Raw genomic sequence first — 24,706 nt, forward strand, 5'->3', positions numbered from 1 at the left:
CAAAAGTGGCATTGTGAGATTCAAAGGTGAGGGGGAGAAATATATAGTATGTGCCAAAAGGGCTGAAGGAGAGGTAAAGGATGTCTTCCAACTTGAGGCCATGACACAAATGATGCTTCACAACATTCATTCCTACCAGCATATCTGCCTTGGTTGCATGTGAGGAACACAGATAAACTCTATGGGGGTAATAATAATTAAAAAAAAAGTCTAAAAAGTGTCCTAAATGACTACTTGGACGATCAAAAAGCCTGATCATCCAAGTACCCATAACCAAAGCTGGTTTTTAGACGTATCTAAAAACAGCTTAGGCCTTTCCCTTGCCTCTAGACGCACAGAGAGAAAAGAGGTGTGTTTAGAGGAGGGGAAAGGGCGGGCAGTAGGCGGGAGATGGGCCAACCTACACCTAGGCGTACAACAGGTATAACCAAAACATTTACAGGTTGCCTAGTTGGAACTTAGACCTTTTTGACTTAGACGTAGTCAAACCAGGTCTAAGTGACGAAAAAGGGGCCGCTGAGCTGATGGCCGCTGGCGCCATCAGTTCAGCGGCCTGACAACCTACCCACCACAAGCATTGTGGTAGGAGAGATGTCTCATCTCCCCTACTGCGATGCCATCACTCCTCTATCGGAACTGTCGCGACCTGCAGCAGGAGAGATGCCCTATCTCTCCTGCCGCGGGTTGCGGCAGTTCCGGTAGAGGAGTGATGGCATCGCGGTAGGGGAGATGAGGCTTCTCTCCTGCCGTGATCCATCACCCCCCTCACAATTAACATTGTGCCAGGAGAGAGTCCAAGCTCTCCTGGCCCGTGCCGACCCCCGAATCGAGTGGGCCAGGAGAGAGCCCAGGCTCTCCTGGCCCACGGCGACCCCCAAGTACGATCGGGCCAGGAGAGAGCCTAAACCCTCCTAGCCCCAGTGACCCCCCCGCTGCTACTTAAATGGGCCAGGAGGGAGCCCAACCCAGCCCATGTGCCTCAGGCCCCGCCCCTAGGAGGGCCTATTCTGATTGGCCCAGGAGGCTTAGGCCCCACATGTGGGTGGGGCTTTGGGATGGCTGGGCCAATCCGGCCCCATTCTGCCATTGGCTGCCTGCCGGACAGGTGGGTTTGGCACCCGTCTGTCTGGCCAACCTGAAACAAGGTACAGGGAAGGAGGGTGGGGGTGGGGGGGTCAGCTGGGGGGGTGGTTGGGGGTTCTGGTGGGGCAGTCATTGGGGGAGGGGGTTGCATCGAGGGCAGGAGGGCCTGGGATCCCTCCTGCCCGTAATGTAGTGCGGGGTGGGGGGAGGGGGTCACCTGGGCCAGGAGGGCTTGGGCTCCCTCCTGGCCCAAACGAGTCATGGGGGGTGGTCACCGGGGCCAGGAGGGCTTGGGCTCCCTCCTGGCCCAAGCCATTCGCGGAGGGGGGTGGTCGCTGGGGCCAGGAGAGCTTGGGTTCTCTCCTGGCCCGATGTTAATCGGCGGGGCAAGAAGGCTTGGGCTCCCTCTTGCCCCAATATCGTCGGGGTACTGCAGTTGGCCGGGGCAAAAGGGCTTGAGCTCCCTCTTGCCCCGATGTTGTCGGGAGGGGAGGTCACGGTTTGACATGGCAAGAGGGCTTGGGCACCCTCCTGCCTGGATGGTTGTGGGGGGGATTCTGTAACCAGTGTTGTTTTTCACAGACACCGGTTACAGAATCCAGCTTTTAGGCAAAGGACTGGCTCTTCTTTCACCTAAAAGTCCTTCTGTTGGACATTTGGGGCTTAGGCATTTTTTTGTTTCATTATGGCTAAAAAGTATAGACGTCGTGTAGGTGTACTTGTAGACGTAGTGGAGATTGGGCGTTTAGGCAGAGGAAGGCCATAATCAAAACATGGACGTTTGTTTTGGTTATAGACACTTTCCCTGCTTCTGCATTGAACGTTTAAGGACTTAGGCCAAAAGGGGACTTAGACGCTTTTTTTGATTATGCCCCTCCACGCAAATACAGGACCACAAACTAAAAGTCAGGGAGGGGCATAATCAAAAAAAGCGTCTAAGTCCCCTTTTGACCTAAGTCCCTAAACGTTCAACCCAGAAGCAGGGAAAGTGTCCATAACCAAAACAAACGTCCATGTTTTGATTATGGCCTTCCCCTGCCTAAACGCCCAATCTCCACTACGTCTAAAAGTACCCCCACAGCACGTCTACACTTTTAAGCCATAATGAAACAAAAAAACGCCTAAGCCAAAAACGTCCAACAGAAGGGCTTTTAGGCGAAGCAGGAGCCAGTCCTTCGCCTAAAAGCTGGATTCTGTAACCGGTGTCTGTCAAAAACAACACCGGTTACAGAATCCCCCCCCTCCCCACAACTATCCAGGCAGGAGGGTGTCAAGCCCTCCTGCCATGGCAAACCGCGACCCCCCCTCCCGACAACATCGGGGCAAGATGAGCCCAAACCCTCTTGCCCCTTTGAAGCCGTGACCCCCCCGACTCGATTGGGGCAAGAGGGAGCCCTAGCCCTCTTGCCCCATTGAAGCCGCGACCCCACTACACCCCGACACGTTCGGGCCAGAAGTAAGCCCAAGCCCTCCTGGCCCAGGTGACCCCCCAACCCCCACCCCCCACTACATTATGGGCAGGAGGGATCCCAGTGCCGACTAAACTGTATTGGTTATACCTGTTGTACGGCTAGGTGTAGGTCGGCCCACCTCCCGCCCACTGCCCACCCTTTCCCCTCCTCTAAACACACCTCTTTTCTCTCTGTGCGTTTAGAGGTAGGGGAAAGGCTTAAGTTGGTTTTAGATGCGTCTAAAAACCAGCTTTGGTTATGGGTACCTGGACGATCAGGCTTTTTGATCGTCCAAGTAGCCACTTAGGACACTTTTTAGACTTTTTTTAAATTATTATTACTCACATAATATATACAAATGAAACTCTAAGATGCCAGACTCTGCATGCAGTACAATAGCAGAGAAATAGAAAGAAATGCATTTCTTCCTGAACAGAGCAAAATATAGACAGCAGATGCAAATTTTCAAAACTGACAAATTTCAATCACTAAATTGAAAATAAAATCATTTTCCTACCTTTGTTATTTGGTGATTTTATTTTTCTAATAACCTTTTCCCAGTTTCTGGTTACACTTCCTTCTGTCTGTTCTCTTAACTCCATCCTTCCTTCTTAAATTTATCTAATTTTCCATATCCTCATTTCCTATCTATCTATGTGTACTCTCCTCCCTCTCTCTTCTCTTTCCCTCCATCCACATGTGCCATCCTCTTCCTCTTTCTTCTTCCTATTTCTATGTATCCATAAACAGCATTTCTTCTATATCTTCCTTTTTCCATACCTTCTATCCCTGGGTGCCTATTTTACTCCCCTTTTCTACTTCTCCACCCCTCCTACCCCTGTGTACCATCTTTTTCCACTCTCTCCCCTTCCCCTACATCTCCTCCCTCTCTTTCCTTCTCCTGTGGTCTGTATTCTTTCTCCCTTCCTTCTCTTCCCTCCTATCCCATTTGTGGTCTGGCATCTTTCTGTGCTTCCCTCCCTCTCCTCCTACCTTATTCTGGAATCTTTCCCTTCTCCTTCCCTGGTCTAACATCATTCTCCTTCCTCCTCCACTATCCAGTGGTTGGACATGTCTCTCTTTTCCTTCCCTCCTTTCTGTGATCTGGTATCTTTCTTCCCTTCTTCCCTGTCATCCCCTTATCTGGCATCTCTATTGGCCCCTTCCCTTTCTTTTCTTGGAAGTCTGGAATCTTTCTTTCCCTTTACTTCTCTATCCCTGCAGTTCAGAATCTCTTTATTACCCTCCTTGTATCTCTGTCTCCTCCTTCCCTTGCATCCTCTTGCCTGGTAACTTTCTCTCATTCCCTCCCCCTCCCATGATATGGCATCTCTATTTTCCCCTTCCCTTTCTTCCCTTGGAGATCTAGCATCTTTCCTCCCAATCCCAATGGTTTAGAATCTATTACCCTCCCCATGTGATTCCACCCCCAATGGAATCTAGTGTTTGCACACAGTTCTCATTCCCAGCAGCACCACTCTTACTCTACAGTCTGCTTGCAGCATGAGTGAAATAAATATGCTGCCTTCAGTGACCCAGAAGCTTTCTTTCTGCTACTGTTTCATGCCCCTGCATAGGCAGGAAGTAGTAGCAGAGAGAAATCTTCCAGGATGCCAAAGGTAGCATGTTTACTTCACTCATGCTGCTGGCGGCCCGAAGAGTAAGAGCAGTACTTCTGAGAATGAGAACGGTGAGCAAGCATTGGAAATTGCTGGGAGAGGACTATGAATAAATGTGCAGGCTGGTTGCCATTGGATTATAGGCCTTGTATTCAAGACCACTGGTTTAGGGAGAGAAGAACTTTTGTGCACAAATTAAGAGTGGGACTTGGGTGTGATAGTATGTGATGATCTTAAGGTGTCCAAACAAATTGAAATGGCGAGAGTGAAAGCTAGATGAATGCTTGGGTACATAGGAAAAGAAATGGCCAGTAGGAAAAAGGAGACATTAATGCCTCTATATAAGACTGGTGAGACTACATTTTGAATATTATGCACAATTCTGGAGACCTGTACCCTGTGAGTGAACATCAGCCTGGTAAATTATAAATGTTCTTAAAGAAATACATAAATAATAGGTAAATTGGCAGGTCCAGGCATTCTTGAAAATGTGTCCTTTATTCTTTAGCTTCATCGTTATCTGAAGAATGTACACTTTAAGAGCATATTGGGTGAAGATATCACTTTTGATGAGAATGGAGACCTACCCATGGACTATAATTTTATTAATTTGATCTTTCTGCCCAATGGGACAGTGAAACCTGAAATTGTTGGAATTTATAAACCTTATGCTCCCCCTGGGGAGGATTTTACAATCAATGAAAAAGTGATAGTGTGGGAGGCTGCATTTACCCAGGTGAGAGTGATATAATATTATGTAAGGTATCTTGTAATGCAAAAATTTCACATGCCGTTATACAACAAAGAGTTCAAGTTCTGCTTTATGATTGGCTGTTGTAGATGTAGCTAAATTCTAATTGGCTGATATTTAAAGCATTGTGATTGGGCAAGAAGGGATCCTGCGCACTTAAACTGCCTAGGGCCACCTAATTGCTGATATTTAGAGACAGTTTACTGGTTAGCACTGTTGAATAGTTGCAGTTAGTGCCTCAGCCAAAAACTGGCTGACCTCTGGGTCTTTTTTTGTGGGGGGTGAAGCTGGTCTGACTCAGTATGACTATTCTTATTGTCAAGAAATCCTATCTTTAAGTTGTTTAGGGGCCAACCTATAACCGGCAAAGGCCAAGCATTGAATATCCAGGAATACAACCAGCAGTGAATTTATGAATGCTGACTGCAGCCAGTTGAATATTGGACCTTAATAGTATAAGGATTAATGGCTAGGTGTTCTGAATGGACCAATTTGTCATTCATTTTATAATATGATTCCATGGAATGTTTTATGCAAAGGATGGGATATTTATACATCAATAAATATGAGTGAGAATAACCACAAGAGTGGCCTTAAAAAGTCATCAGGCATAGAATGGATTACTCAGAATGTGGACCCTGACTTAAATAGTTCCACAAAGACATAAACAACTCTTCTTTGCACATTAAGGGGTAATGTCAAAAAATGTCCAGGCCTTATCATTTTAAATTTCTTCAAATTGCCACATTTAATTGCATATATTTTCTCATATTTACTATATAAACAAACCATATTCCATCATATGTTATAATCCAATTTAGAGAAGTCTTCCCAATTAAATTAAATTGTTTTGATTTCAATTACTATTGAATGCTCATTGAATATGAAGGAGTAAAGTTTTTAATTTTTAAATGTTTTCATTATGTTATGACAACCCTGATATTTAGCTTATTTACATAGTTATTTTCTTAATTAGTTAATTTGTATTAGTATTTTTATTAATATTTTATGATTCAAATTGTAATTATTTGCTTATATTCAATAAAATATTTGTGAAAAGAAAAAAATTTCCATCAGACATTATATCTTAGAGCCATTTTTAAACAGGAAAAATGTCTGGGGTTACCTTTCAAAAATGGTTCGATGAACATTTTTGCACAGATACTTAAAAAAATAGCCATTTTCCAAACTGAGGCATCCACCTTATTAATACCAAAAAATAGGTACAAGAACATCGGTCTGACAAAGTTTTTGAGAGAAACAGCCACACAGACATCATTACAGAGAAGATGGGCAGCCTAATGGTCAGTGCAGTAAACTTTAAACAACGTAAGCCACATAAAATTTCTATCACAACTCCTTTATTTTGCAACTAGTGTTTAAGCCCGTTACATTAATAGGTGCTAGAATATATGCCTGTCTGACTTTCTTTCTTTATGTCTCTCTCCCTGCTCCTGTCTCTTTCTTCCTTTCTTTCTGTCTCTTTCCCTCCTGCTATTTTTCTCTCTCTCTCTCTCTCTCCCTGGCACATTTTGTCAGTCTGTCTTTCTTTCTGTCTGTCTCTTCTCTCCCCCCCCCCCACTTTCCTTTGCAGAAACAGCAGCAGTATTCCCTTCCCCTCCAGGTCCCTGTGAAGCAATAGCAGCATTTTCCCCCATCCCCCATTCCCTTCTTTTACCGTGAGCTGTCCTGCTCCGTTCGGCCCCTCCCTTCTCTTAACGTGATATGGCCTGCTCCGTTCGGCCCCTCCCCTTCCCTTCCCGCGGGATGGTCTGCTGCGGCTGAAGGTTTTTTTTCAAGTTTAAAAGTGCCTGCGGCGGCTCCTCTCACGATCCCCGCCAGCATCGGAAGCCTTCTCTGACGCTGGTGCAGGCTCGTGAGAGGAGCCGACACCGCAGCTTGAGAGGTGGAGAGCAGGGAGTCCAGCGCTGCTGGCCAGTTTGACGAAGTGAGGACAGGAGGGAGGAGTCGCTGCCGAGACCGCTATGTTTGACGGAGTGAGGGACCCTTGTATGCGCACATGCACACTCTGCTGACCACGGAACTACAGATCAGGCAACACGGTGGTAGAGTGCGCAAGCGCGCTTAGCGTTTTATTATATTAGATATGAGCCTTCCAGGAGCACAATAAAACCTACTGTATCTCATTGAATACCATTTCAATCACCTTCCACCCTGCAAGTGTCTCCTATATTTAGATATAGTAGGTAATTATTAGTTTTCTAGGGATCACATTTTCCACCACAAATATACTAGGTGGAGAGGTATTTGGACCTGGATTCCTTTGTTCACCTACAATTAGGTGACTGCTGGAAGTTGCTTGCTGTTATGTTGGGTATGCCCATTATATGTGATTTTCAGGCTGGTATCCCTTGTCAGTTTAAAATTGGTCTAAATGCAAACATTCTTCTCTTTTGACTTGGACATGTCTTCCTGTTCCATTTATGTGATAAATATCTTTACTTTAGGTCCACTCTAGTACTGCCCAAAACATGCCCACAACACTCTCTCTTGCTCTTTCGATGAACTCAGTAGAAAACATCCAAATTTTGTCTTTTCAAAAATTCCAATTTAAATGCTTTCAGCAGATGAACATATTTTGGCCATTTGAAGATTACATTATATTACATTGGTGTCTTCTATCCCACCAATATCTTTCAGTTCTAGGTGGTTTACAAGAAATTAGCCAGGGCATTCCGAGGGAGGTTACAAGGTTTATAGCTATAGTATGCATCGGGATCTGGGAAGGATCGATACAGTTTGGTTAGATCATTTGACAAATATCTTGAATCGTATGATTTTCAGTTATTTCCTGAATGTTTTGTAGTTGGGCGTCATGTATTGAAACTCACAGTAGCAGTAAATTCTTTATACTTTTCTATGGATATGGTAACAATTTCAAAGAGATGAACATGGAGAAATATTAGTATGCTCTTAGAAAAAGCTCTAGTATGAAAGGTTAAAATTCATAGGGCTCACTACATATAAAAGAGGAATTCTGTTGGATTCTCAAGGGAAAACTATACAAGCTCACCAGTGTGGTTAAACTTTTTTAATGCTGACTTGTGCCATTCAAATTAGACTTGGATATTCAATGCTGAGCTATGTCTGGGCACCTAAATAGCTAATTAGTCAAATTTGGGATTACTATTGTGAGGTTTTTTAATATGGAAAGCTGACAACTAGGGATCATGGTCACCATTCCACTCAATCTCAGGAAAACATTAAGGGAGGTAGCTTTCAGTGGAGGGAATTTACATGTTTGGTAATTTTTCAAGGGGGAGTAACTTAAGGGAGGAAGTTTCAGGGTGGAGAACTTCTGCTTGGGAGAGACCTTGAGAAAGTGGGCATTGCATTGTGGGAGCCTTGAATAGGGGGCCAAAAATGCACAGGAGGTGAGTACCTTTCAATTGAAAAGAAGCTTTGGCATGAGGGTGCATAGATTGAAGGTGAAAGGAGAGGGACTCAGGAGTACCTCTTCACTGAAAGGTTAATGAATTAATGATACAGCCTCCCAGTGAAGGAAAAAGAGCTTGGGACAAATATATAGGATAAAGAGAGTATATAGCATGGATGGATAGATTGCTTAGGACGGAATCCATCCAAGGGTTCTGAAGGAACTAAAGGAGGAGATAGTGGAACTACTGCAGCAAATTTGGAATCTATCCCTGAAAACAGGCGTGATCCCAGAGGACTGGAAGATAGCCAATGTTACGCCCATCTTTAAAAAGGGATCAAGAGGTGACCCGGGCAACTACAGACCGGTGAGTCTGACCTCAGTTCCAGGTAAAATGGTGGAAGCACTTATAAAAGACAACATTGATGAACATTTTGAAAGAAACAAACTTCTGACAACCAGTCAACATGGTTTCAGCAAGGGGAGATCGTGCCTAACTAACTTATTGCACTTCTTCGAAGGAATTAACAAACGGATGGACAGAGGTGACCCCATAGACATCATATATCTAGACTTCCAAAAAGCCTTTGACAAAGTACCCCACGAACGCCTACTTCGAAAACTGAAGAACCATGGGGTGGAAGGAGATGTACATAGATGGATCAGAAACTGGTTAGCGGGTAGGAAACAGAGGGTGGGAGTGAAGGGCCACTACTCGGACTGGAGGAGGGTCACGAGTGGTGTCCCGCAGGGCTCGGTGCTTGGGTCGCTGCTATTTAATATATTCATAAATGATCTAGAAACAGGGACGAAGTGTGAGATAATAAAATTTGCGGACGACACAAAACTATTTAGTGGAGCTCGGACTAAAGAGGACTGCGAAGAATTGAAAAGAGACTTGAACAAACTAGGGGAATGGGCGACGAGATGGCAGATGAAGTTCAACGTTGAGAAATGTAAAGTACTACATGTGGGTAGCAGAAACCCAAGGTGCAGCTATACGATGGGAGGGATATTATTGAAGGAGAGTACCCAAGAAAGGGACTTGGGGGTAATGGTGGACATGACAATGAAGCCGCTACCACTTTGTATCGAAAAGAAGTGGAAAGGAATAACTTTTTACATTTTTTAAGCAATCACCCTTACTTCCTGAAATATAACATCCTGATAAGCCAATTTTTACGAATTTGGAGAATATGTACAGATATACTAGAATATGAGGTTCAGGCGAAACTTCTAGCTGAACGCTTTAGAGAATGAAGCCATCCAGCTAAAACTATTAGAAAAGCATACTTGAGAGCCAAATATGCAAATCACACCCTCTTGAGCCATGAAAAACAGAATAGGCAACAAGAGGAAGATCTTATCTGTCTATTGCCTTTTTCAGGGGGAATCCTTGATATAGCCATCTGGCGAGACATAGCTCTATGTTGGAGTAACCCCCGAGTTGCATTTCTTTGCACACGAATATGAGTACTAATTTATTCTAAATATATTTATAAGATTGCACTTTAAACATGTTGAGCATTTTGCTAAAAATTTCTGAACCGATGACGATTTGGGTGTATAATATACTGTGTGTGTTGAAACTTGATGTTCACACGGTTACACCATTGAAGTCTATGAACTATCATAACTGATTATTCTAAGGTGTTCAAGAATATGAGGTCCTATTAAAGACTTGTTCAACAAATCTTTGAAGATGGGAGTGGTTCCTGGGATTGGAGAAGAGCGGATGTGATCCCTATTCACAAAAGTGACCACAGAGAGAAACTACAGGCTCACTTAGGTTATTGGAAAAATAATGAAAGTGTTGCTGAAAGAAAGGATAGTGAAAGTCCTAGAATCTAGTGGGTTACAGGATCTGAGGCAACATGGTTTTACTAAAGATAAATCATACCAAATGAACCTGATTTAATATTTTGATTGGGTGACCAGAGAATTGGATCAAGGATGTAATTTACTTAGATTTTAGAAAACATTTGACATGATTCCTCATAGGAGGCTCTTGAACAAACTTGATGGGCTAAAGTTAGAACCCAAAGTGGTGAACTGGATTAGAAACTGGTTAATAGACAGACACCAGAGTGTGGTGGTTAATGGAATTTGCTCAGAGGAAGAAAAGGTGAGTAGTGGAGTCCCTCAGGGTTTGGTGCTGGGGTTGATCCTGTTCAGTAGGTTTGTGAACGACACTGCTGAAGGGTTAGAAGGAAAGTTTTCCCTTTTTGTGGTGATACCAAGATTTGTAACAGAATGGACACTGAGGAGGGAGTGGTAAACATGAAAAATAATCTGCAAAAGTTAGAGGAATGGTCTAATGTCTGGCAACTAAAATTCAGTGCAAAGAAATGCATTTAAGGATTAGTAATCAGAAGGAGTCTTATTTGCTGGAAGGTAATAAGCTGATATGCACAGATGGGAAGAGAGACCTTGGCGTGGTCAGTTGGTAAAAAATAGTTACATTAGACAGATAGATAGATCCTTCTGAAAATGAACATCCATGGGGTAATTTGTGATATATGATGAAAGAGTTTGAATTGGTTTATAAGTGGTCAGATAAAAAATGTTGCATTTTTAAATTCAAATCTCATTATCATTTGAAGATATTTTTCCCTCAATCCTCAGACACCTCCACAATCCAGATGCTCTCAGAGCTGTTCTCCTGGCTATAGGAAATTGCCCAGAGAAGGAAAGCCCATCTGCTGCTATGACTGTATTCCCTGTCCAGATGGAGAAATCTCCAATCAGACTGGTAAGTGACTTGTAACACATGAGATGCTCATGCTGGTAGGTTATTCATAGTGGTGCCTGCTCTTTAACATGTATAAAAACATGACAAAATTTATATTGAAAAAATACCAGTAGACCATTCAACTCAGTATGCTGTCTCCAACGGTTGCCCAAGAGCATCTTAGCAGCTTAGTGGTCTGATGCTCCTGGCCAAGAAAATAATAAAATACACCACACCAGCCTCTAAACTTAAGTGCAGAGACATCTAATATGGTAGAGTAAATATTGAATAGTGGAGAAAAAAATCCCCCTCAGATAACAAACACCCCATATAGTAAGCGGCATGTAAGAAATGGAGACCATAAAAAAATCTCAGGTCAGGAAAAAAACTCCATATTATATTATTCATAATTTCCCTTCAAAGCCAGATAATATCTATACATGCAAACAGGAAATACCAGTTCATCACATTAAAAAAAGGAAAAACATTGAATTTGATTTTTATAAATGTTGTTCATCAGTCCCAGTTTATTGGGGGAAAAAAATCAAAGTTCTAAAGAAACCCAGCAGAGAATTCCTGTTTCACTTCTGCTGCAGCAAGGGAATAATTCCTGTTCTACAATCACAGCAAGTGCAAAATGATAAATAGGAGGAGAGTGTCAACCTTTTAAAATTTCCCATATACTCCCTCTTTCAATTCCAACCAATCAGAAGAGGAATCCCAATAATGACATCATAAGAACACTGATCACTCAGGCCCAGATTCTGTATAGGATGCCTGGTCTCAGAAGCCGCCTAAGCGGCTTTTGAAAATTGCTTACAGGCATTCTACAGAGAATCATAACAACATAAGCAATGCCTCTTCTGGGTCAGACCTGAGGTCCATCGTGTCCAGCAGCCCGCTCAAGTGGTGGCCCAACAGGTCCAGGACCTGTGCAGTGATCCTCTATTTATACCCTTCTATCCCCCTTTCCAGCAGGAAATTGTCCAATCCTTTCTTAAACCCCAATACCGTACTCTGCCCTATTAGGTCCTCTGGAAGCGCATTCCAGGTGTCCACCACGCTGGGTAAAGAAGAACTTCCTAGCATTTGTTTTGAATCTGTCCCCTTTCAGTTTTTCCGAATGCCCTCTTGTTCTTATATTTTTTGAAAGTTTGAAGAATCTGTCCCTCTCTATTCTCTCTATGCCCCTCATGATCTTATAAGTCTCTATCATATCCCCTCTAAGTCTCCTCTTCTCCAAGGAAAAAAGATCCAGTTTCTCCAATCTCTCAGCGTATGAAAGGTTTTCCATCCCTTTTATCAGACGTGTCGCTCTCCTCTGAACCCTCTTGAGTAATGCCATATCCTAAGCCTGTCTAAGAACCCAATTCTCTAACAGACATCCATGTTACAGGCACCATTTAGAGAATCAGGTTGCAGCTGAACTTATTGCTGCAAAGAATCTCCCTGCCACAATAAGTTTAGCAGCAACCCATCCCCACCCCCTGCTGACATCCCCCACCCCTGAATGATCATGGCAGGAGGAATGCTTAGTCCCTTCTGCCCAGTACCTCTGAACCCAGCCCAATGTTCCCCAGTAGGAGGGATGCCCAATCCCTCCTGCTGATACCCTGTGAACCCCTCTAATGATTGGAGGCAGGAGAGATGCCCAGTCCCTCCTGACAATACCTACTACCCCCAAAAGTTTGTCCCTACCTCACAATCCAGACCCCAAAAAAGTTGCTACCACCTGGATCCCCCACCCCACCCAGGATCCTCCTAACCCCACCTAGATTGCCCCACCAGGACCGCACCCAGACCCCCTTAACCTGTTTTTGTAGGCTGGTCAGCAGGCCCATCTTCGAAGGAATGTTAGGCCCATCTCCCAGTACATTCTGGGATGCACTGGGAGTGGCCTAAGATTCCAATTGGCCAGATCCCTTAGTTTAAGATTTATATTTTATTGCATTATAAACCACTGTGACCACAATTCAGATATAGCAGTATATCTAATATTTTAAATAAACAAAAGAAATTACAAAATACAGCCCAAAAGGAGCCTACTTGTTCTTCACATATATATGATTTATTATAAAATAACCTTGTGAATGTGTAATAAAGCTTTCCAAAAAACATGAAGCTCATCCCATAATTTAGCTTAGATAAAAATATCTTTAAATTTAAAAGCAATATATAGCCAAGCCTAATGCAGACACTAGGGCAATGGTAGGCAACTCTGATCCTTGAGGGCCAGAATCCAGTCCGGTTTTCAGGATTTCCCCAATGAATACACATGAGATCTATTTGCATGCACTGCTTTCAATGCATATTCATTGGGGAAATCCTGAAAACTTGACTGGATTCTGGCCCTCGAGGACCGGAGTTGCCCACCCCTGTACTAGGGCTACAGCTATTTCTGTGGTAGGTTATATGAGCATATATCTCCAGTGCTGAAGCAATTACATTGGGTGCCCATGGAGTACTTTATTGAATACAAAATTTTGACTATAATACATCCCTCTTGCCCCAATGTTGTCGGGGGGAAGGGGGGGGTTTCGAGGTTCAACAGGGCAGGAGGGCTTAGGCACCCTCCTGCCTAGATCGTTGTGGGGGGGATTCTCTAACTGGTGTTGTTTTTGACAGACACCGGTTACAGAATCCAGCTTTTAGGCGAAGGACTGGCTCCTCCATCACCTAAAAGCCCTTGTGTTGGACGTTTGGGGCTTAGGTGTTTTTTGGGTTCATTATGGGCAAAAAGTGTAGACGTCGTGGGGGTGTACTTGTAGTGGTGATCTGGGCGTTTAGTAGAGGCAGGCCATAATCAAAACAAGGACATTTGTTTTGGTTATGGACACTTTCCCTGCTTCTGCTTTGAACGTTTAAGGACTTAGGCTAAAAAGGGACTTAGACGTTTTTTTTTTTATTATGCCCCTCTAAACGTTCCAACCAAATAGCTATCTTGTAATCTTCTGGATATGAGCAGAATCTCCTCTTACTGTAATCCATCTAGAAATGCAAGGTATTGGTGAAATAAAAGACACCGCTATAATGTAATGTAATATTGGTAGTTCTCTCAAAATGACCAAAATTGATCTGGGGCACTGATATTTTACATGATTTTCAATTGTGCGTAGAAGCTAGAATTTTTAAAAATATGTCCTTGTAATCTGCCTAGTTGATAGGCGGATTACATTTGTTTAAAATAAAAACATAAATTTATAAAGTACTGAAAGACATATACCTGTATAGTGCTGTACATTTGACATATCATATATGATCCTTGCTCCAAAGAGCTTACAATCTAGTTTGGACATATAAGGTAGATAGGACATATAAAGGTAGGAGATTTCCTTGAAAAGAGAATAATAGAAAGGACATAGATATTTTTCTCAGTGATTGAGAGTTAGAAGTAGCCTTAAAAACTGGGCTTTTACCTTGGATTTAAATACTGCAAGAGACAAAGCCTAACCTAACTCATGCAATTTGCTCCATGCATACAGTGCAACAAGATAGAAGGGATGGAGTGTGGAGTTGGAAGTGGAGGAGAAGAGTATGGTTAGGAGGGACTTTCCTGATGAATGGAGTTCACAGGAAGGAGAATAGGGGAGATAAGTGAGGGGTTGCAGAATGAGTGCATTTGTAAGTCAGTAAGAGGAGTTTGAATTGTATTCAGAAATGGATGGGAAACCATGAAGTGACGAAAATTTTCCTTTGGAAAAATTACTTGGACATTTGTTAATAAGTAGTGGGTTCCACCATATAAGATATTCCTAAAAATCCATTTATAGTATTTATGAAAGCTTTTTTTTCTAAGTGGATATAAGAGTTTTTATAGTTATAATAGTAGATATGGATTTTTGATATGCAACAGTATGGGGTTCATAATAAAAATAAACATCTAAAAAGTGTCCTAAATGGCTAATTGGACGATCAAAAAACCTGATTGTCCAAGTACCAATAATCAAAGCTGGTTTTAGACGTATCTAAAACCAGCTTAGGAACTTTCCCCTGCCACTAAACGCACAGAGAGAAAAGAGGCGTGTGTAAAAGGGGAAAGGGCGGGCGATGGGCGGGAGGTGGGCCGACCTACACTTAGGCATGCAGCAGGTATAACCAAAACCTTAGGCAGGTTGCCTAGTCGGCACTTATACGTTTTTGACTTAGACAAACTCAAAACAGGTCTAAGTGCCAAAAAAGGGGCCGCTGAGCTGATTGTGGCTGCTGCGATCAGCTCAGCAGCCTCAGCAACATGCCTACCCCCTACAGCAATGATCGCGGCAGGAGAGATGCTCAACCCGGCCCATGTGCCTAAGGCCCCACCCACAGGAGGTGCCTAAGACTCCCGGGCCTATTCTGATTGGCCCAGGCACCTTAGGTCCCACCTGTAGATGGGGTTTCAGCCGCCTGGGCCAATCCGACCCCATTCTGGAGCCGGCTGGCATGCCGGATGGGCGGGATTGGCACCCATCCGTCCGGCCAACATTTCAAAGGTATGGGGGGGTGGGATTATGAGTGGGGAGTCGCGGTTCAGTGGGGGGGTCTATCGGGGGTTCGAGGGGGGCGGTCATTGGGGTGGTTGTGTCGAGGGCAGGAGGGCCTGGGATCCCTCCTGCCCGTATTATAGTGGGGGGTGGGGGGTAGGGGGTCCACCTGGGCAGGAGGGGTTGGGCTCCCTCCTGCCCCGATATCATCGGGGGGGGGGGTCGGTGCCACAGGGCAAGAGGGCTTAGGCTCCCTCTTGCCCTGATATTCTCGGGGGGGTCATCGGTGCCGTGGGGCAAGAGGGCTTGGGCTCCCTCTTGCCCCGATATCGTCGGGGGTTACCGCGGGTGACCGGGGCAGGAAGGCTTGGGTTACCTCCTGCCTGACCGTAATCAGGGGCAGGAGGGCTTGGGCTCCCTCTTGCTCCGATGTTATCGGGGCGGTTGGGGTGGATTCTGTAATCGTGTTGTTTTTGACAGACACCGGTTACAGAATCTAGCTTTTAGGTGATGGACTGACTCCTCCTTCGCCTAAAAGACCTTGTGTTGGACGTTTGGGGCTTAGGCGTTTTTTTGGTTCATTAAGGGATATAAGTGTAAACGTCGTGGGGGTATAAGTGTAGACGTAGTTGTGGTCTGGGTGTTTAAACAGCTGAATGTAGAGGCAGGCCATTATCAAACAAAACCTCCATTTGGACGTGTTTTTTGATTATGGACATTTTCCCTGCTTCTACTTTCAATGTTTAAGGCCTTAGGCCAAAAGGTGACTTAGATGTTTTTTTTTATTATGCCCCTCCACATGTATAAGGTTTTTCTTTGCTGATTATGTTGGTGAAGATGTTATTTATGTGTTTTATGTACTTTAAAATATGTGTATATTTTGGAACCCACCTTGGTTTAGGCAGGCTATATATTTTTAAATTAAATAAAGAAATACTAAGAGAAAATTCTTTCTTCTTAGATATGGACAACTGTATGAGATGTCCAGAGGACCAATGGCCAAATGAAAAAAGAGATGTCTGCATCCCAAAAATGATAAGCTTCCTATCCCATGAAGAACCTTTAGGAATAGTTTTGATATTTCTTAGTCTTTTCTTTTTTCTCATCACTGCCGTCATTCTGGGAATCTTCATTAAGTACCGAGACACTCCCATTGTGAGATCCAACAACAGGAATCTAAGCTATATTCTTTTAGTCTCTCTCATCCTTTGCTTTGTCTGCTCATTGATATTCGTAGGCCACCCTGTAGAAGTAACCTGCATTCTCCAACAGACTGCCTTTGGAATAACTTTCTCTATCTCTCTCTCCTCTGTCCTGGCTAAAACAATCACTGTGGTCATGGCTTTCCAGACCACCAAGCCTGGAAGCAAACTCCGGAAATGGCTGGGTTCCAAGGTCTCATATTCTATAGTCCTTTCCTGTTCCCTTCTTCAAGTCCTCCTGTGTCTTGTCTGGTTGGGTACTGCTCCTCCATTCCCACATCATAATATTCAATCAGAAATTGGAACAATATTAATTGAATGTAATGAAGGGTCTACAATTGCATTTTACTGTGTTCTGGGTTACCTGGGATTTCTGGCTGGTATCAGCTTCATTGTAGCTTTTCTAGCAAGAAATCTACCTAACAGTTTCAATGAGGCCAAGCATATCACCTTCAGCATGCTGGTGTTCTGCAGTGTCTGGGTGTCTTTCATCCCAACATACCTGAGTACTAGGGGAAAGTACATGGTAGCAGTGGAGATATTTGCTATCCTGGCCTCTGGTTCTGGAATACTGGGGTGTATCTTTATCCCCAAGTGCTACATTATTCTATTGAGACCTGACAGGAATAACAGAAAATATATAACAAAAATATAAATTGACTTATACTTCTCTAAATGTTAAAGGAAAGCAAAAATAAAAACACATTCTTGCATTATGTCAGAAATTTGTAAGTTCAACAGTTGCATTCCAACTTGTGTACAGTCTATCCAATATTCAAAGCCAGATTTATCTTCATCATCCTCAAGAGGGCTGAAAAAGAGTAGGATGGGAAATTAAATTGATAATGGCAATATTCAGTCAAAATACTATTAGATTATTCATTTTAGGTTAAATGTATAGGGCCACCACTGTGATTGCAGTATCTGAAATATACAGTGTCCCTGTTTTTACATATAGCAATGCAGAATATAGAGATTAAATTACATATACCCCCTCTTTTACTAAGGTGCGCTAACCAATTAGCATGTGCTAATTGAATTAGCATACGCTAAATGCTAATGCGTCCATAGACTAACATGCACATATTAGCATTTAGCGAGTACTAATTCGATTAGAGCATGCTAATCAGTTAGCGCACCTTAGTAAAAGAGGGCCATTGTCACCAGTATTTGGGCTGAAGATCTCCCTACCTTTGTGGTTCTGATATTTATTCTTTTAACTTTAACTTTAGAGTTAGAGGGAAGAATTGTATGGTTTGTGTGTTTGAGGATAGCTTCTGAGTATTTGAAATTTCAAATACTCTGAAGCTATCCTCAAATACTAGTATTTTACTTTCTTTTGTAGAATAGACACCACTTACAGTAGGCAGCTTTCAGATGCCTAAATAAAACACACAAACTCCAAACTATATACCATTGTTTATGTTTAACAGTATAGAATAGCAAAGAAAATTCACATTGATAACAAAATTGTATTTATTTTTTTGCTTCTGGGTAATAAGTATTCTTTCTTAATTGCCTATGCCACAAAAGCATAGAAAATAGCTATCATTCCCCTCAAACATTGCTTTTATGCTCAGATTATTTATATTCTGAAATTTACCCTTTTAGCAGAACAATCCAGATTGATTCCATGCTGAATAAATGTAGGGGCCCTTTTACTAAAGCACGGTAGGGCATTGCCACATGGCAAACAATAACATAAGGACACTGCACTTGCCAATGTGGTAAAAAAAAAAGAGATCTTGGCCCCGCCAAGTTCAGTGCTGAGCTTTTCAGATCTAGGCTCAAGCAGTGGAACATAGATGAAAGTGTACAAGTCACGATAAGAGGAAGTGTCACCATGCTTTTACCACCTTCTTTGCCCAACAAGATGGACTTTACTTCTGCAACAATGTGACAAGTCTTTGATGCAATTGGACCAGCCTTTAATCCAAAATGGTGGTGTCTCTTCATTGACAGCTTATCCAAGAGCATCAAAACTGTGCTGCTCAATAATAGGAACAAGTACCCATCTCTTCCACTGGTTCACTCTGTGCCTCAAAAAGGATTACAACAGTATGAAGACCTTACTGGACACCTTAAAGTATGATGTGTACAGCTGGGAGATCATCAGAGACTTCAAAATGGTGGCATTCCTAATGGGTCTCCATGGCCATTTTATTAAGGTTCCCTGATATCTTTGCCTTTGGGACAGCAAGGATACAAAGGCACACATTCAAAGGTAGGACTGGCCACAGCAGATGAGTTCTCTGTATAGAGAAACAACACCAAATGGGAACCACTGGTGGACCCCCAGATGGTCCTGATGCCTCCACTATACATCAAATAGGGTATTATGAAACAATTTGTCAGAGCTCTAGATTAGAAGTTGGCAGCCTTCAAGTACCTTCATGACATCTTCTCTAATCTGTATGAGGCAAAGATCAATGCTGGTATCTTCATCGGACGACAGATAATGAAGATCTAGGAGTGCAAGTAATTTCCCAAGAAGCTGCCTAGGAAAGAGAAAGTGGTTTGCAACAGCTTTGTCACAATGGTCTGCGGCTTTCAGGGCAATCACAAGCTAAAAACTTTGAGGAGTTGGTTGAGAATCTGGTGAAGAATCACAATAATATGGGCTGTAAGATGACACTTAATTGGTTAGAGCCACTGAAAATAACTCATTAGCACCAAACTGAAAACAAGTAATTTTAGGGATAACATAGTAGTTGACCACAGAAAAAAACATGTGTATCGAGTCTACCTAAAAGGAATAACTCATAACATATGGTGATGTAATGCTATATATACACACTTGATCTTAATTTGTCCTTGCTATTTTAAGGGCACAGACCATAGCAGTCTGCCCAATACTAGCCTTGTTTTCTAACTACTGAAGCTCAATGAAGCCCCACACCAGTCCAGTCCATGATTGGGGCACACACCATAGAGATCTCCCCTTTACTGGTTTATGTGCTCTACCATGATCAGGACCCAGACTACAGAAGTCTCCCTGGCTCTGGCCTTGTTCTCTAATTTACTGAAGGTTAGTCTGTCCAGCCATGATTAGGGCAAAGACCATCAAAATATGCCCACTACTTGCTTTGTTTCTCAATTATTGGTGTTACCATTCAATTACTGCTTAGTCTGTTTGGTTCCATGCCTTCTATGTAGGATTGCTTTGTATTTAACCTACATATTTTTTAATTCCTTTACTATTTTAATCTCTACCACATCTCTTGGAAGGGCATTCCAGGCATCTACCACCCTCTCTCTGAAAAAATACACCCTGACATTATTCCTGAATTGGTCCCCCCTGCAATCTAAATTCATATCCGCTAATTCTGATAATTCCCCTCCTTTAGAATAGATCTGTTTGCATATTAATACCTTTCAAACATGTGAATGTCTGTATCATATCACCCCTGTTTCTCCGTTCTTTCAGAGTACACATCTTTCTCTCCTCATCACATTTTGTAGTGCAAACCCTAAACCATTTTCATCACTTTTCTCTGAACCAATTCAAGTCATTTTTACATCCTTTGCAAGATACGCCTAAATAACTGAACACAATACTCCAAGTGGGGCCTCACCAATAACTTGTAGAGGGGCATCAGTACCTTTCTTCTGCAGGATATACCATTCTATATGCAGCCTAGCATCCATCTGGCCATGGTCACATAACAGAACATCAAAGTTTATTTGTATACTCCAATACCTTGCAACAGTGGCATAGTAAGGGGAAAGGAAGGTGGTTCATCCTATGTGCAGCCTTCCTCGGGACACTGGCACCCCTCCTGCTCTCTTCCCCCTTCCCACTCCTTCCCCCTTGCCCCTTACCTTCCCACGTACCTTTTTAACATTGGTGCGAGCTGCCACAAACTTTCTGCTCAGAATCAGCTTTGGTGCTCTCTCTGATATCACTTCTGGGACCTGCACCTGGGTAGTGACATCAGCGAGCAGCAAGTTCGTGGCTGCTCATGCTGAAGATGAAAAGGTATGGTGAAGGGCCACATGTGCACAGCAGGGGAGGCAGGGAAGAGGATGGGAGAGAGGCACCACCACTCCGGGCACTGTTATTCCCCGTTATGCCACTGCTTTGCAGTTCAGTGTGGTTAGCAATAAAAAATAAAGAACTTGCACTCCTTCAGCTGCATTGTTGGAGACATGGAAGGGAAACTGGGCTTCACTTCAGGGGGTCTTCTATTGGCAGTGCCTGGCCTTGCCTATCCAGTGGCTGGTGTCATGGTGGTCTTCATTGGCATGGTTCCTGGTCCTGCTACTTTGGTGGTGGCTGGTTGACCTGGTTCTGCAGACTGAACTTACTATCAAGCTGCCTCAGAGACTTTTCTATCTCATAAAGTTGTTTTATTTTATTTTTAATTTTTTATCTTCTTTCATTATTTCTATTTTCTATTTCTTTAATTTTCTTAAATTTTAATTATTTCTTTAATGTATTACATATTTTTATTTTAATCAGGTAGTTTAGCTAGATAGGGTAGTTTTTCTCAAGTACCTAATTTCATTTTAGTTTGATACATTGTAAACCGCTTAGGTCAGTAAAATGTAGGAGCGGTAGATCAAATCTTAAATAAACATAAACATAAACTCTACGTACTCAGTGATCTGTACAAATATACTGACAAAACTTTTTTACGCAATAAGGTCTTAAATAATTTCCTAAAAAGCTGATAAGAAATAGCATTAGCTATTAAAATACTAAACTCTTTATCCCAGGTCACAGCCTGAAAAGACAATAATCTATGAACATGCCTTTTGTGTGAGCAGCCATCTGGAATCTGTAAACCTAAAATGTATGTGGGTCTAATAAAGTTTTGTGTGATTTGAAAATGATCTCAGTGCTCAAGTACAAACAAACTATGAACATAAGAACAGCCTTACTGGATCAGACCAATGGTCCATCAAGCCCAGTTCTCACGGTGGCCAATCCAGGTCCCTAGTACCTGGCCAAAACCCAAGGAGTAGCAAGATTCTGGAACCCCAATGAGACCAACATTCCAGAGCTGTGATTGTGATGTCATAATGCCTCATTCCACAATGTTTCATTTATTTATTTTTAAATTTTCTATACCGTCTAAGGCCTAAATGGTTTACATCAGGGGTGCCCACACTTTTTTGACTCGCGAGCTACTTTTAAAATGACCAAGTCAAAATGATCTACCAACAATAAAATTTAAAAAAAACACAACGCACACTGTACGCATAGAATTGTTAATTATCATTCCTATTCCGGGGTTTTTTCAAAGAGGTCAAAGCAGATGACTCTATGCACTGTCACCTCAGTAACAACCATACAAAAATAGACAAATACCCACCCCCTCCATTTTTACTAAACCACAATAGCAGTTTTTAGCGTAGGGAGCTGCGCTGAATGCCCATCGCTGTTCGTTACGCTCATAGGCTCCCTGCGCTAAAAAACACTATTGCGGTTTAGTAAAAGGGGACCATATTGTAAAATATAGATAGCAGATATAAATTCAGACACATTTTGATCATTAAATTTAAAATAAAATCATTTTTCCTACCTTGTCTGGTGATTTCATGAGTCTCTGGTTGCACTTTCTTCTTCTGACTGTGCATCCAATCTTTGTTTCAGCCTGTATGCTTCCTCTCCTCCAAACCTCATTCCCCCCCCCAACTTTTTCTTCCTCTCTCCCTGCCCTTTCTTTCTTTCTCTCTTTATGCCCCCTTTCTTATTTTCCTGTTTCTCTTCTTTCCTTCTGTCTCCCTGCCTGCGCCCTTTTCTTTCTTTCTCCATGCCCTTCCCCAAGCCACTGCCACTGCCGCTGCCATCGGGGAACGGGACCCAAACGCCACCAATGGATAACGCCGACGACGCCCCATGCTCTCTCTGCTTCAGGCCGATCAATCTTCCTCTCCCCAATGTCAATTCTACCATCGGAGAGGAAGTTCCGCCCAGCCAGGCAGCGATTGGCTGGCCTGAACTTCCTCTCCGACGGCAGAATTGACATCGGGGAGAGGAAGATTGATCGGCTCGATAGATCGCCAAGGCAAAGGGAGTCCTGGATGATCGACTCACTTTGCCTTGGCGAGCTACCAGTCGATCGCGATCGACCTATTGGGCACCCCTGGTTTACATGATATTACCGTATTTTCACAAATAAAATGCGCGTTATACATGATTTTACAAACCGAGTATAACCATGCGCATTATATGTGTGAGCGCGTTATACAATTTTTTTTTTCTCATTGCGATCCGGCATCCCCCCTGCGAACCGGCATCCTCCCCCCGCTTGCGTCACCCCCCCTCCCCCATGATCCTACATCCCCCCCCCCACACCGCAAAGACATCGCTTACCCGATTGGGCACCGGCACCAGCACCAATGCACAGGACATGCCAGTGCCAGTTACCGAAGATCCTCCCTCGCCTGGGCTGGGCTGGGCTGGATGGTGCGAGGGAGATCCTCCCTCTTCCCTGTGCTGGACTGGTCTGGGCTTTGAGCATTTGCGCATGCTCAAAGCCTTCTGGTCTCGCTCTCTCCGAGATTCTGAATCTGAGAATCTCGGAGAGAGCATGACCAGACTATTTCTGTAAAACCGTATTTCCTTAGATCAGTGTTCTTCAACCTTTTTACACCTATGGACCAGCGGAAATAAAAGAATTATTTTGTGGACCGGCAAACTACTAAGACTGAAATTTTAAAAAAAATTTTTGCCCCGTCTCCACGAGCTCGGTCCCTGCAAACCATCTGATCCCATCTGCACAAGCCTCAGTTATGATTTTATATTGAACATATTTTATTAAAGTATAAAAAGAAACAATATTCTGTACAATTGTCATTTTATAAATACAAATATACAGAGCCAGGACCAACAAAACCCCTGTTTCCCCTCCCCTTCACATATATCCCCTCTACTAGCAAGAAAACTGAACAAGCCTACCCCCGACGTCATCAGCTGATCCCTCCCATAAAAGGGGAGGAGCCAACAGCGGGGATCTCACTGGAGCCGACACTCGGGCTTGCAGCAGGCAGCTGGGAGGGCTGAGCAGAGCACGTGGCAACCAGAAAGAGACCAGAGCAGAGAGGAGAAATATCGGGGAGTGCAGGGAGAGACTGGAGCAGAGAGGAGGAGTACAGGTGAGTGCTGAGAGAGACCGGAGAGGAGAGGAGCAGTACCGGAGAGTGCAGAGAGAGATCGGAGAAGTGCAGAGAAAGATCAGAGTGCAGAGAGACTGCTAGGACAAGGAGAAGAGAGAGGCTAAGGCGAAATGGGCAGAGCAGAGCCCAGGGGAAGAGGCGAGAGATAGCTCCGCCTACCCCCGACGTCATCAGCCGATCCCTCCCATAAAAGGAGAAGAGCCAACAGCGGGGATCTCACTGGAGCCGACACTCGGGCTTGCAGCAGGTAGCTGGGAGGGCTGAGCAGAGCACGTGGCAACCAGAAAGAGACCAGAGCAGAGAGGAGAAATATCGGGGAGTGCAGGGAGAGACCGGAGCAGAGAGGAAGAGTACAGGGGAGTGCTGAGAGAGACCGGAGAGGAGAGGAGCAGTACCGGAGAGTGCAGAGAGAGATCGGAGGAGTGCAGAGAAAGATCGGAGTGCAGAGAGACTGCTAGGACAAGGAGAAGAGAGGGGCTAAGGCGAAACGGGCAGAGCAGAGCCCAGGGGAAGAGGCGAGAGATAGCTCCGCCTACACCCGACGTCATCAGCTGATCCCTTCCATAAAAGGGGAGGAGCCAATGGCGCACAGCTGTTCGGCGTGCGGCGAAGGCGAGCGGCAAAGGCGCTCGCCTTAGCGAGAGCACCTTTGCGAAGGAGCCTTGAGAAGGAGCCCAGGCAGCCCAGCAGCAAAAATCTAACTAAGGTACTTTTCTTTTTTTACTTTCTTCTCTTCTCACTCTTCTCTCTCTCTATTCTTTCAGCTAGCTGCGCGCCAGGCACCACCCATACGCACCGCGGGACATAGGAACAGGATAGAAGAAATGGAGGCAGTAGGAGCCCAGCAGAGCTACCCAGTATACTGCATCGAATGTCATATGTAT

At 43.7% G+C, this 24,706-nt stretch overlaps 1 protein-coding gene across 1 annotated transcript in view; it reads left to right on the forward strand.

The window, feature by feature from the left end:
• The window catches only part of LOC117346178 (vomeronasal type-2 receptor 26-like), a 34,092-nt gene extending 16,740 nt beyond the window's left edge, over positions 1-17,352 (forward strand). The window contains exons 3-5 of the mRNA XM_033915579.1: positions 4,662-4,889; positions 10,927-11,053; positions 16,457-17,352. Coding sequence (XP_033771470.1) covers positions 4,662-4,889; positions 10,927-11,053; positions 16,457-17,352 — 1,251 coding nt within the window. The remainder of the gene's footprint in view (positions 1-4,661; positions 4,890-10,926; positions 11,054-16,456) is intronic.
• The last annotated feature ends 7,354 nt before the right edge of the window (positions 17,353-24,706 follow it).

Source organism: Geotrypetes seraphini, chromosome 12 (genome assembly GCF_902459505.1).
Source record: "Geotrypetes seraphini chromosome 12, aGeoSer1.1, whole genome shotgun sequence".
In the NCBI taxonomy this organism is placed as follows: domain Eukaryota; kingdom Metazoa; phylum Chordata; class Amphibia; order Gymnophiona; family Dermophiidae; genus Geotrypetes; species Geotrypetes seraphini.